Below are 14,590 nucleotides of genomic sequence, written 5' to 3' on the forward strand. Positions count from 1 at the left end.
CATTCTTTTTTTCAGCAGGAGACATTTTATTATGAAGAATGGTCAAATTCTCCAAACAATTATATTCAAAAAGAAGCTTGCTGCTGGCGCAATTGTTCTTATCTTCGTTAAAGCCTCTTTAGACTAATACCATTGCTTTAAGTGATATTAACAAATCGTAAACTAACAATATGGGCAATGTTTAGCACGGTACCTTATGTTTTTCTTATACAGAGCCACACAATACCATTATGTAAACACTGTTGTTTTGTCTAGAAAATGTTTATTGTTGAAATCGGCCTTTTGCACAAATGCGTTTTTCACATACATTGTTCACTGGGAAATAACTAAAGCCAGGCTTCCCTTTGTGCTGCGGGAGCACTGCACTGAGCAGCTATGAAAGGGTAGCTCTGCCAAGGCCTCCCGAGCGGCTCGGCCCGCGGTGGCTCCGCGGCACCGCCCGGGGAGGAGCAGCGCCCGGCGGCGGGCTCGGGGCCTGCGGTGCCCGGGCTCCTGCGCGCCCTCCCGGCCGCTCCCGGGGCGCCCAGGAGGAGTTTCCCACCGTCTGTCCTGCTCGGTCTTCGCCACCCGACGGGACACGCCACGAGGACCGGCACCCCTCCCCATCCCGCGCAGCTTTTTTGGTGCCTACTCGGCGGGGCGCACCCCTTGTACATCCGGAGCAGGAGCTCCCACAGCGAGTGTCTGCTCCGCCCGGCCCCGCGGGGCCCCCACAGGCAGGGTGGGCAAGGCAGGAAGCGGAGGCCATCCCGCAGCCCCGTCCGCGGCGACACGAGACGCCCGCCGCACCTTCCGCGCCGCCGGCCGGGACAGCAACTGCGAGCGCGCTGCCCTCGCCCTGCCGTCCCTCCCCTGCCTGTCACTCACAGGCTGTGCATAAAGGCTCCCCCCGCCCCTCAGCCCATATACCCCTTCTCCGCTCCGCCGCCGGGACAGAGCTGCGGTCGGCGTGCCAGCAGTAGCTGGAGCCGCTCTTTCCCTTTCTTCCGTCCCTCTTCCCTACCTCCCGCCCTCCTTCCGCGACCCGCCTCCCGCCGGCGGCACCAGCTCCGCCCGGCGCTGCTGCTCGCCCGCCGTGTCTCCACGGCCCCGCCGGACCGGCACAGCCCAGCTCCTTTCCCATGCGCGGCGCTGCGTTGCCCACGGACCTCCGTGCTCGCCCGGGAGCCGCTGCTGTAAGTTGGTGCCGCCGGCCCGGAGCAGCGTCCGGCACGGGGGAGCAGAGCTGCGGGGTAGAGCTGCTGGGCAGAGTTGGGGTGCAGAGCTTGCGGGGCAGAGCTTGCGAGTCAGAGCTGGGGGGCAGAGCTTGCGGGGCAGAGCTGCTGCCGTGCTGCCGGCGGTGCTTCTCCGGCTGGAGCCGGGCTGCCTTGATGGTCCCCGGCACAGGCGCAGGCTGGCCCTCCTCCGCCCTGTCCGGAACGCCAGGTACCAGCGGGGCACTGGTGGGTAGACATTCGCCGTGATTTGCTATCTCCTGTACTCGGCTGCCCTCGGAAAGCGTGGGCTCCTATTACGGAGGTTGCTAGCCTCCCTGTTGGGCTTTAGCTTCCTGCTTGGGGCCCCGAGCGGTCCCGAGCATCCCTCCCTCAGCGGGCGAGGCAGGGCAGGGAATGAGCCAGCGCCTCGCTGCTCCCGAGCTGGCTGCGGCGCTGCTCTCCCTGCGCCGGTACAGAAACTTTTGCACGTGGTTATTGCTCTATAAAGCAAACTAAATGCATTTTAGCTTCTAACACTGGTTTTTATATCAGTCTGGGAAGAAGCTCTTTGAGTTTCTTCTGAGAGACGGAGTTATTTAGGCGTTTTGATGGGGCGAACTGAGGGGAATTTAGAGTCGCGTTTCTTTGTTTGCATGTGGTGAGCTGTAGTGCATTCCTAGCAGGAGCAGCGTGTTCTGCTTTCTGTCTCGCTGCAGGTCCTAGGCAGCCACTGAGTTTGAAGATTTTGGCAGTGTCACGGTTTGCCTCTGCCACACTGATAGCATCGGTGCAGATTTAGTCATGGAAAGCGGTGTTAGTTACATCGACGGGATGATCAGCAGATTTCCTCTCTTTCGGTTGTTTCACTGATTCTAAAGAAAAACGCAACCACTACTGTGTAATTACACAGTCATATTTAAATGAGCGTACATCAGGGATGTGGCAGTAATTTGAAAATACTTGATTTTTCTTTTGATTTAGGCTGAGATCTTCATGCTATAAAACTGTTAAGTAGGACAAGGAGCCTGTTGTTTAGTCTTAAAGTAGTGTTTACTACCGGGCTGCTGTGACAAGTAGCCTGTTGAAGTGTAATTATAAATCAAAGTCTTGGTTCAACCTCTGTTCCTAGATAAAATCTATATCTGTAATTTACTGACCACTTCTTGTCTTTTACATACAAATACTATTTCTAAGGAAATAAATGCCTGAAGGGAATTGGCTAATATTATTCAAGATGAACACTTGATCACTGACAGTAAATTACCTCTGCTGAAGTATTTGAGGCTTGCATAATTTCCCACACTAAGCAGAGAAATTGAAGATGTCATTTTTGCATTTTAGTATTCTTCCAAGATTCTGGGTTGACCTAATTTACAGAAACACTGCCAGTTAGTGAATGATGGTACTTGCTTCTAAGGGTATTTGTTCAGCTAGTCTATGTGCAAACGCATCTCAGCACCACACTGGAGGAAAAAGATGTGTATAGATACATATCTTTGTTCTGTTTGGGGAAATATGTTAGCTTATCTTAATTGTGAATTGGCATATTTTGAATTCCTCTCAATAGATGACATTGTGATGATAAAAGCAATCTTACAGGAACAGTTCAAGACCAGCATATGTGAAATCTACTTCTCACCAAGAGACTAAGGCTTCTGTTATAGTAGGGTGAAATGCTGAGTGGCTTATTCAGTAGCTGTTTGGGAGGGGTCATTATACAAATTTTGAATTTTTTTTTTTTTTTTTTACAGTGGTATTTGTTACCCTGGCTGTGGGTGGGCTTTGGGTAACAGACAGTGATCTGTTCCTCTCCTCTGCATGTGGTCTGTAGTTCACTAGCCTGCACGGTATGCATAACTGCAGGGTGTTTTTTTTATGTTTGCCTCTATTTTGTTGTGGTTATGGGCTCATTCTGAATGGTGCTGAACAAGCGTTGCTCATGGGAGTACAGAGCCTGGTGAAAGACCTAAATCCCTGCATCTGCAGCCTCTGATATGAACTTTACCTGCCCTATTCCTGAACCCTGTGTGCATGACAAAAGAAAGTTTTCAGTAAACTCTGAATTCCCTCAATATGTGGGGGCAAAGAAGAGAACCTGTGTTTTCATAGAGATCCTGACATGCCTAGACTGTGATGTCTACACTCACATTCAGCTAAGTGGAATGGAGTGTGGGGGGCAGTGGCCGTGTTCACATACTGGTTGTTCTGTTGTCTCTGATCAGTGGGGTGTTTAGCTCCTATCCTGCTCCCTGCTGAGGAACCTTCAAAGAGTAAGTCCTCAGCGTGAGGAAAACCTACCTGCAGAGATCCAGTGAATAGTGTGCCTTGCATCATAACAGCATTTAAGACAGTAAAGTGCCTGGAAAAGTTTGAAAAATATGACAGTAAAGTGTTCAGCTTCTTATTTGTGTCATCAAGTTGCTTGTATACTAGTATTCCAGGCCTTGACCTTTCTGTAATCCTTATGTTCCAGGAGATTTCAACTTGTAAATGGTCAGTATCTTATTTTTGGCTATAGGTTAAGTGGGTTATTTTAGTCTGAGATTAGTGCTCAAGATCCTCGAATGACATCTGGGTATTTTTTTGCCTGACAATACAACTTCATTAAAGGTCATATGATTTTCCTTGTAAAAGAGTTTGTGTTTTGAAGACATACCAGCTGACTTAAGTTGTTCTGTGCTTAGTGCATTTAATAGGTTGGCCTAGGGAGCACTGGTGTGATCCCTTACTAAGCTTTTGCTTAGGTAGAGTGAGACAGATACTGTGCATTGTAGCTCTGATGTGTAGGACTCCTCTCTGTTTTGGAGGAATTTGGATTGTGCACCATATATTGGGTAGTGTTGCTTGCTATTTTCAATCCCAGTTAAATTTCATAGGGCAAATTGTGTTTCCTATTAAAGGAAGTGGGCTATGCTAGTTTTACAGTAAGGTGTCTCTCTATTCTTTACTTTAAGTTGGGTTTAAGGTTTTTTTTTGTAATGGAAGGGAAAGGTGTAACACAGACTTACAGTTGTTCAATATGGTGAATCAATTGTATTAGCACAGAGTGTGGAGGATGGTACTGGCTGTGCTGCAGTTAGACTGCAGGTGTTGCATGTTCCAAATACACAGATTGCTTGTTCTGAAATGGAGTCTGCTGTTCAAATTAAATGTGTGGTTTTGAGTTTCTCAATATTTCTGGTCATATGAATCAAGGAAAATACATCTATTAAAAATGCTGGTTTTGAGGCTTGTAAAGCTCATGTATTATCTTGAAGCATGAAGTGTGAGAATGAAATTCTGCAATTCAGTACTGCTTAAAGATGCTCGAGTATATGAAATGTCTGTGTGAGAGCACAGTATATCCGCATTAAAAACCTTCACAAGTGGCCCTAGGTGCTCTGATTTAGGACATTGCATGCTTTCCAGGTTGACCTTTTGGCCATTTCTTATTTGAAAGTACAGTAAGAGGTACTCTGGACATGCAAATAGCTTAGTAATTAGTCAAGTTTTGTTCTTGGCTTTTGCTGAGGTTTTTCTGCAGTTTGAAGAGAGAGAAGTGAGATATTTCAGTACCAGTCACAGCCACAGCTTGCCCTGAGTTCTTTATGTTTCATCTCCTACTGTTTGCACTGTGGCTTTCTGGCCATTAGCTTTATATTGCTGTCAATATTCCTCCCTTACCCTATACTCCATACCATTCTGACTTGACTCTTAGTTAAATCTGGAAACTTGCTGTAATTATACATAGGCCTGCACAACATGGCATGTAACAGTAACATTCACCTCTAAACAGATCTGAGTAGGGTTTTGTTTTTTAGGAATAGGGCAGGATGGAATAGTTTTCTGCCTCTTCAGAAGTTCAGAATGAACAATGGCTTAAGCTCTGAGGACCTGATGCTCCAGGTGGCTTCAGAGGCAGTGTTTCAGTGACTGGTGGTGAAAACATGTTTTTCTGCAACACTGCCTGTGTATATGCTAAATCACTATAACAAACAGACACTGAATTCTGTGAAATAAAGGTGGAATCTGTAGATTTTACTAATCTTATTTTTTTTACAGTTACACAAGTCTAAATGTATGATACCAGGGTTTTATTTTAAAGTTTCTGGGGTTTTTTTGTTTTTCATTTTGTGTTGTTGCGTATGGAATCACTATACCAAAGGGAAGCTTCCTAATGGGATTAGTAGGTTTTTGTTCTCTATGCAGCTTTGACATTCCTTAGGTATTCTGTCTGGTAGCTCTTCCTGCTATGATTCAGTACAGGAGAATGTTTCAAGCGTGTGCATGTGTATGTATGTAATGAATCAGCTGGTCTAGGTTGGGGAAGGGTGAGAAAATCAGTGCAGGTTCATTTTCTTTCTCCAACTTAGTTGCTTACTGTATTGCTATGAAAGTTGGAGATCAGGTTTCCCAAGATAAACCTGCTCTTGGGCAACAAATTTAGAGTATGTCATTTATGAATCTCAGCTTACAAAAAAAAAAAACAAGGCATGCCAAAGGGAGATGTAATTCTCTGTCCGCTCAGCTGTAAATTAAGGCTTTTTCTTCCCCATCCTGTAGTGAATAATAGACACATTTTTTGATATGTATAACTAAAAATGGTTTTGACTCTTATTTATTTTAAATTTTTTCTTTGCTTATAGGTGTGAAAGAAAATGTCCGTCAGCATGCATGAAAATCGCAAGTCCAGGGCCAGTACTGGCTCCATAAACATATACTTGTTCCACAAGTCATCCTATGCTGATAGTGTCCTTACTCACCTAAACCTTCTGCGTCAGCAGCGTCTCTTTACAGATGTACTTCTCCATGCTGGAAACAGGTCATTCCCCTGCCACAGAGCAGTTCTAGCTGCTTGTAGCCGCTATTTTGAAGCAATGTTCAGCGGAGGACTGAAAGAGAGCCAGGACAGTGAAGTCAACTTTCACAACTCTATTCACCCAGAAGTGCTGGAGCTTCTTCTGGACTATGCATATTCCTCCAGAGTTATCATCAATGAGGAAAATGCAGAGTCACTGCTGGAGGCTGGTGACATGCTGGAGTTTCAGGACATTCGGGATGCTTGTGCAGAGTTTCTGGAGAAAAACCTTCATCCCACCAACTGTCTTGGGATGCTGCTGCTGTCAGATGCTCATCAGTGTACCAAGCTGTATGAGCTCTCTTGGAGGATGTGCCTTAGCAACTTCCAGAGTATCAGTAAAAGTGAAGACTTCCTCCAACTGCCAAAAGACATGGTAGTGCAGCTCCTTTCCAGTGAAGAATTAGAAACTGAAGATGAAAGGCTGGTATATGAATCGGCTATTAACTGGGTCAACTATGACCTGAGTAAGCGTCACTGTTTCCTGCCAGAGCTACTGCAGACAGTGAGACTGGCCCTCCTGCCAGCCATATACCTTATGGAGAATGTGGCCATGGAAGAACTTATCACCAAGCAAAGGAAAAGCAAGGAGATTGTAGAAGAATCAATAAGATGCAAGTTGAAGATCTTACAGAACGATGGAGTGGTCACCAGCTTGTGTGCCAGACCCCGAAAAACTGGCCATTCACTTTTTCTTTTAGGTGGCCAAACCTTTATGTGTGACAAGCTGTACTTGGTGGATCAAAAGGCAAAGGAGATCATTCCAAAGGCTGACATTCCAAGCCCACGGAAAGAGTTCAGTGCTTGTGCCATAGGCTGCAAGGTGTATATCACTGGGGGACGAGGATCAGAAAATGGGGTCTCCAAAGACGTGTGGGTGTATGACACCCTTCATGAGGAGTGGTCGAAGGCCGCTCCCATGCTGGTGGCTAGGTTTGGCCATGGCTCTGCCGAACTTAAGCACTGTTTGTATGTAGTAGGGGGGCACACTGCAGCAACTGGTTGCCTTCCAGCTTCCCCTTCAGTATCCCTGAAGCAAGTAGAACAGTATGACCCCGTGACCAACAAATGGACCATGGTGGCCCCACTGCGAGAGGGAGTGAGCAATGCAGCTGTAGTCAGTGCGAAGCTGAAGCTTTTTGCTTTTGGTGGTACCAGCGTTAGCCATGACAAGCTGCCCAAAGTCCAGTGCTATGATCAGTGTGAAAACAGATGGACTGTACCAGCCACCTGCCCCCAGCCCTGGCGCTACACAGCTGCAGCTGTTCTGGGAAACCAGATTTTTATTATGGGTGGAGATACTGAATTCTCTGCATGCTCTGCTTATAAATTCAATAGTGAGGCATACCAGTGGACTAAGGTGGGAGATGTGACAGCGAAGCGAATGAGCTGCCATGCAGTGGCATCTGGAAACAAATTGTATGTGGTTGGAGGCTACTTTGGCATTCAGAGGTGCAAGACATTGGACTGCTACGATCCCACATTAGATGCGTGGAACAGCATAACAACTGTGCCCTATTCATTAATTCCTACGGCATTTGTCAGCACATGGAAGCACCTCCCTTCCTAATTGTGTATTTGTTGGCAATTACAAGTTATCAGGTAAGAAATAACACCTTTGAATTTCACTGTAATAATGCTTTTCAAAAAACATTTCAGCAGCAGCTCTGAGGAGAGGTGAGTATGTTTGATGCAGTTTTACATCTGGATCACCTGAGACACATATGTTCCTGGGCTGTTGAAAGCCAGGCACCACATCTGTGACAACACCAGATCCTGGAAGTAGTTTGCCACGTATCGTGCACCAGCCTTTATAAGGCCTTTTCCTCTATGATTTAGATGTAAAGGACTGAGCAAAAATAGCATTTTCAACTTGTGTGGAAATGCAGATAATATTTTTTAAATTGACTCTGGCTCTTAAGTACTAAATGCATAGTAAACAAAGGTTCCACTGCCAGTTGTCTGATGACAGAGACTAGGTCACTCTGCATCCAGTAGCAGTACCCAAAAAAGATACAGAAAACTCTGATCTGAAGCCTCATACTGAATTCACTTGACTTTTCATTCAGACAGCCTTCAGAGAAAGCTGCTGTCTTATGATAGGTGTTTTACAGGGAGTTCAGGCCTAATTTTCAATCTCAGCTGGACAGCGTGGCTGCATCTTCATGGACTAAGGTCGTTTTCTCCATTGTAACACTTTAAAATACAGACTTTTCAAAATACTGATGCTTATATATGTTGAACTAGGTATAGTGTCAGGAAGATATGTAATTAATATTGCAGCCTGAAATAATTACTAGTCTATAGCACACACTGTTCCAAAACAATTTAATTATACATAATGGGCAAAGTTCTTACCAGATGCAACTTCAGCATTGTATCTTCTCACAAGCAAGTCTGAATTTGGTCTTGCTTGATGGGTTGTTGTGCATTTCTTATTTTTGGGCAGAGGGGAGAAGATTTTTGCTATTCATCTGTGTATTTTGCAACAAACCTGGTAGACTCCCATTTGTGCTATGTTGCTTTTATTCCCCATTTCCTCCTTGTGGCTTTAGTACAAAATCAGTTACTCCCAGTAACTATAACTGATAAAAATAGTGATGTCCTTGATCTTAAATAATCAGTGCCCTGTGAATAGTAGTTTATTTTTGCATATGAGCAGTGTATATTGTACCCATGAAGACAGGCAGGTGATAAGAAAAAGGCAAATAAATACAGTTGCAGTAATTAAACAAGTTATTCATGTGCCTCTGGGTTACTGAAAAGTTCAGACTGAAGATGTTCTCCAGAATATAGGAAGAAGAAGTTGTGTGTAAAGACTTTTCTAGGTTCTTCTGTTTGGGACAGATCATTGGGAAGGTTTTTTGGTGTTTTTTGCAGCAGTAGATATTTGCCTGACTCTTGCAGTAAATGCAAGCCCCAAAGACCTTTGAATCAGTGTAGATAGGGCAGACAGTTACTCCTGTAGTTGTCTTTCAGTTGACTGGGACTTTTGATTGAGTAAAGAATACGAGGTTGGGCCCATGCAAAGCAGCAGCTCATCTTTGAAATCTACTGTGAAATTGGGCAGTGTTGTGCCATGATGCTCTGCTCTCAGGTGACTGTTTGCCTTGAAAACATTCTGCCCTCAGCCCTCTCCCCACTTTGTTTTTCCAGACTTTTCTTTGGAAAGCAGATTAAACTCTAGAGACTTACCAGGTTGTGGTCACTGACTGTAATTGCCCCCCAAAAGCAAATGGAAGTCCTCATTTCTGTGTGTCAGCTTCCTCCCTAGCTGGGAACTACATCTCGATATCTTCAGTTAATTTGTATTATTACTGACTTTATGCAGTTCTCAGTGTTATCAGAACAGCAGTATTGAATGCCCGGACTCAGATCTGTGCCAAGAAAAATATTGACTTACTCTTCTGAGTCTCACTTAATTGTTCTGGAGTTTACAGTGCATGAGGGAGTGTTTTATTTTGAAAAAGAGTTCTCTGAATATAATGGTGCAAAAAGCTTTCCTTTACTCTGCAGTATCTTGTAAAGACCATTATTTTATCTTCACTAACACACAAGATATCTGGCTTAACTAGCACACAAGATAACTGAATGTAGCTTTAGTCTGAAATCTCTCCAGTGCTGTGTGCTCATCCAGTAAGTAGGTTGCTTTTTTTCCTTCTTACTCCTGCTGCTTTGTCAGTGGGTGGGAGGGCCAAAAAGGAAATTACTTGTGATTACTCTGTTTTCATGGTGCTGTGTGGCCCCAGTCTGACAGCTTTCAGGAGGACTTCAGTCTGCTTTGTCTTGTTCCTCAAACTTGGGAGTTTTGGGTTGGGTTTTTTCCCCTCTGTTTTGGAATTATTTATGACTTTTTTTAAAGTTCATCCCATGACAAGAAACACTGTTTTGACTTCCGTGTTGATAGAAGAATGTCATGCTATACTAAAGAATACCTAGAGAAGACTAATCAATACTGAGTGGACCCTTTTCTTAGACATAAAAAAAAATAGCCCACACTTGCAAAGACACTATGGACTGTTATGGAGGCTGGGTTGTTTCCTGTTGTTCTTAGACATCACAGCCTGAGAGAGATGTGGTGTGTTCAAAGGGTCTGTGAGTGCACTAGTGCTCATTTGCATTGTAATGAAGTAGGATTTGCCTTCTAAAATTGTAGCAGTGCTGTCAGAATTATTGTGATGAACTGATGATGGTTTGGAAGCTGGGATTGTGATACAGCTTCCGAGTGAAAAAGCAAAGCACGATCTCAGCATCCAAAGGCTGAGTTTCTTATTGAATAATTGATTTTATAAAGGACTCTAGGATGGATTGAGTGGTGGATGGTATACTGCTGTTTGAAAAGAAATTAGGCAGAATTTTTCTGAAAATAAGAGTAGATGTATTTTAAGCAAGGGAATTCTATGGCCCTCTCTGTTGTGAGTAAATTAAATTCAGAATTTGTGAAGGTGAACAGAGGTATTGGGGCAAGACACTTTCAGCTTCCCTTCTGCTTTGACCCAACCAGGTTGGTTTTGGCTGAGGTATAGAAAAAACTCTACACTGAGTGTTCATGTGTTTTTTTGTGAAAGAGAAGTTACGAAAGGTTGTTTATTTAAAACACGACCACAAACTTAAGATTTTAGGGGAACATAAAAATGTGGAAGTATGCAGGATACAGAGTATTATCAGTTTAAAGAGTCTTATCAGGGCACTTTAATTTAGGTTTCAAGTGACTGAATTTATACCCAAAACATTAGTTAGTCTTTTTGCCGTCAATAGGAAAGTTTGCAGAGTAGTGTTAGCAGAATTATAACATCAGAATCTGTCCCTAAATAATTATGTTCTTGACTCATTTATGTATTAGTAGTTGGGTATTGCACAAGAACCTTGAGGTTCAGGGTGGGCAGGGAAGCCCATCAACTGGGTTGTATCCTAAGCCTAGCTTTTAGATTTTCTTTGACATCTAACAAAAAACCTTATGGTATATTGTTGCAGCAAAACGTTTTAAGTAATTTCTCCTTTCCTTCCACCTCTTCTCATGCTTTCAGTTTACTCCTTTATTTGGAGAAGATAATTGGAACCTCAGATCTGGAGAAGTTTTTATGAAGAAAATCATTCAGCGTTTCTTGCATTTGAAGAAAATCATCTGCACCTTGTAAATTATCCAACCCAGACATGAAGGAATGGGAGAAGAAACCCCTGTCTTTAGTGCTTCAACATGTGGTTTAAATATGAATGGACAAACCTTGTGCTAGTAATTGTGGATTAATGCCCATGTTAATCAGTCCTTCAAAGATGAAAAAAACAGACAGAACGGCTCTTCGCTGTGCACCACACATCACTTGATTTCCATGGACCCCACTGTTTTTATGTGAAATTTGAAATGGTTGTCACCTCTCTTTGTGGTGGTTTGAAGTGCCAGCGCCAGCTGCAGGGGCAGCAGGCCAGGTCTGAAACAGCAAGATGCTGCTGTGAGTGAAGATACAGCAGCATTGCTGCTGAGCTCTGCTGACTGGAGTGTGCTTGCCTGTGGGCAGTGCCCGCAGCGTCTGTTTCACCCTGTGTTGCATTGTCCTGTGTGCAGTAAGTGACCTTCTGTTCATAAGCACCAGTCCAGTGGTGAAATGTTTTTGCAACAGTGGGGAACAAACATTACAGCCCCAAAATGCTCATTGTTCCTGTTCTTCCCTGTATTTATAATTCAGCCTTTCCTATTATGTTAGTTGTTGTAGATATAGTTATTTATTGTTCAATGCTTGCATGCTGAAACAATGCCTGCAATTGTCTTCATGTTGCAAGGGCTTGTGTGAATTGTATGTTTTGCACATATTGTGATTGCTGACTTGCTCTGCTGCACAAAGAAAGAAAACTGTTGGGTAACAGTTGGAGGTGGGAGGGAGGAGTGGCTTCCCAGTCGGAAATGGAAGGATTACAAGACAGGATTTAAAGTTACACGTGTACTAAAGGAAGAAGCCATGTAGGTCACTTTCTCAGGCCACCAGCTCCCCAGGTTGCATGTGGTGTGTCTTGTAGATGGTGTCCTTGCAACATTTCATTTGTTGGTCATGCCTTTCAATTTCTAACCTGGAAATAGCCAAAGTCTCTTGCGACACTCGCTTTGTGCAGCTTCCTGATTGCAACGCAAATACTGTGGAAGAGCTTCTGGATACCAAGCCCAGATGAAGTCATTGTCCAAACTTATTTATTTATTTATTGGGTTGGAGGAGGGTTACCTACAATGTAGCCACATTGTCCTGAAGGAGTGGAGAATGGTGATTCAAGAATAAAAACAAAAAAGAAAACCTCAACATAGGTTAATGATGAAGTCTTAAAAAAAAAAAAAAAGAAGAAAGAGCAGCAATTTTGCACTGACTGGATTGCCTCATCCATCTGGATTTCAGATCATCTGAGTGGCCAGATGTCAAAGACCCAAGTGCTCTAGAAAAATTCTTATGGGGATAGAAAATGAATTTCAAACCTCTTATCTTAATAGGAAAAAAAAAAAGCCCTCAAACTCTGCTGCTTTTTATTTTTGTTATCCAGGTGTGTCTTTAATCACTTGGTTGCTCAGAAGCCTCAGATAATCCTGAGAAACCAAACTTTGATTTTTAAATAAAATTGTTTCTTATTATTCTGGTCTTTGGACAGAGATGAAGCTACTCTTTTCTTAGGAATTTCAGAAGCTTGTGTTTCACAGGTACTTTCTTTGGCAGATCCTGTAATGAAGCTTGTATTGTATTGTGTTTTTTCTTAAATGTTTCTGGAGCCCACTTAAACCGGCACATTCAGTAACATGGTTGGTGTGTGCTGTGGTATAAGTAAACAGCTGCATGTGTGCATGCAAAACAAAAATAGTCACATTTATGATGCTTGCCTTTCTCTGTGTGAAAGTGATGTATTTGTGAAAGTTTTGTCATCTGAAAGTGTTTACATTGGTCACTGGAAGTTTCTCTGCGCTGCCTTATGTTTGATTTGCTGTTTGGAGTAGACTCTTTACATTTCAGAAATAAAGTATTTGGAGTTCTGTGAATACTGAGAGAACACTGATTAATAAGCAGTCATTTGCAGTTTTTAAAAGGGTGGGTTCCAGCTAGATGTGATACAATTGTAGTTCCACTGATTAAACTGATTCCTAAAGTAGTAGATTAAAAAAGTATTTAAACCCACAGCCTCTCTACCCTTGCCCCCACTTAGACAACCTTTAGCAATAGGAAAACAGATTAGGATAGGTCTCCTTTCTATATCCCTGTACCTGCACAGGTTGCCATGTTGAAGCAAACAGCCTTGAATTTTTGTTGGCCTTTCATCTTGTGGATCACTCTCAGGAGTGAAGGGAGCCATAAAATCAGACTTCCTGGATTTTGCATGTCCTCTCCCCTGGCACTAGCAACTACATAAGGAAGTAAAGAACTGGGTCCCCAGGGGCCCCTGTGTTTGAATAAGGACATGTAGCTTTGAGATATGTGTTCTCTGTCGAGCTGATCAGAGTCCAGAGGTCAAGCTGCCTTGCATCTGACTGTTTAGCTTATGAAATCTGTTTTGTAGCACCATTCAGCTTCCAAAAGTGGGATGAATTTTCTGCAGCTGTTTCCAGACTTGTGGTCTGCTTTCAAGTCCTCAATTAATTCCTGTGTGTAGGCTGAAGGAAACTGAAGTCAGGGTGGGCCTCCGGCTCTGCAGGGACTACACGACGCTCTTGCTCTGTGAATTGTTGTGGGAATCCTGGCTGACTATTTGACCATTTCAGCCCTGCAAAACACCCCAGACTTAGATAGATGCAGTTCACAGCAGAGTGCACACAAAAGCCCTGGCATAAGATGGGAAGGTTCCTCTTATTTTGCAGGCTGGTTACTGTAGAAACATGTAACAAAGGACAGCCTTCCTCTTCTGGTGTAATTGTGCAGCCCCTTTTCTATTTGTCTGACATCTGTCTAAGAGTGATTAGAACAGAATAATGTTCCCATTCCTGGCCATTGAAGATGTGGTTCATGTGCTAAAAGCAAACTGCAAGTGAAGAAGTAAAATTGTCTATGTTGTTTGCTACTATGTCTTAAGATTTTGTAAAACTCACTTTTTTTCACAATGTGAAACTGAAGATCAATAAATTATTAGATATTTCCTCTCCATGGAATGTTTATTTGAAGTGTTGTCTGTTCCTCCCCTCTTTCCTCACCACTAAATGCTTTGAATCCTTTATGATGCCCTTTTTTATGTCCTCTTAAAAGAAGCACATCAGCAACATGCAATTAAATGCTTTGGTTTAAGCTGCTGCTTCAGCTGCGCTTTCCTTTCCTTTGTTCTACTGCTGCTCTTACTATGATCTCTATCTCAAAGTTCAGCAGTTAAAACTCAGAGAGCCTCAAAACATTTAAGAACAGGAAATGCAAGTTTGTTAGAGCTTGCAGTACAGTTTAGTTAGTGCCTGATACCACTTGGAAGTGGAATTAGACATCTTGAATCCTTTCTAATTATTCTCAAGTCAGAAAATCCTGGCTGCATGTAAAACATTCCAATTGTTTTATATACACATATAGTCAAACTCTTTGACCTTTTCATCTTACTTATATTTTTGAGTGTA

The 14,590-nt window shown here is 43.3% G+C and overlaps 1 protein-coding gene across 3 annotated transcripts; it reads left to right on the forward strand.

Annotated features, from left to right (window-relative positions):
- Positions 1-737: 737 nt before the first annotated feature.
- On the forward strand, positions 738-12,568 carry ENC1 (ectodermal-neural cortex 1). 3 transcript variants are annotated; one of them, XM_005488295.4, is made up of 3 exons: positions 738-1,175; positions 5,822-7,635; positions 11,061-12,568. In XM_005488295.4, the coding sequence occupies exon 2, from the start codon at positions 5,834-5,836 to the stop codon at positions 7,601-7,603; it is 1,770 nt and encodes a 589-aa protein (XP_005488352.1). In that variant the 5' UTR covers positions 738-1,175; positions 5,822-5,833; the 3' UTR covers positions 7,604-7,635; positions 11,061-12,568. The 3 variants fall into 3 exon arrangements, with proteins under 3 accessions (XP_005488352.1, XP_074388515.1, XP_074388516.1); XM_074532414.1 differs by lacking the exon at positions 738-1,175 and adding an exon at positions 1,276-1,425; XM_074532415.1 differs by lacking the exon at positions 738-1,175 and adding an exon at positions 1,297-1,442.
- Positions 12,569-14,590: the final 2,022 nt, after the last annotated feature.

The sequence above is a fragment of the Zonotrichia albicollis genome, chromosome Z (assembly GCF_047830755.1).
Source record: "Zonotrichia albicollis isolate bZonAlb1 chromosome Z, bZonAlb1.hap1, whole genome shotgun sequence".
Lineage (NCBI taxonomy): Eukaryota > Metazoa > Chordata > Aves > Passeriformes > Passerellidae > Zonotrichia > Zonotrichia albicollis.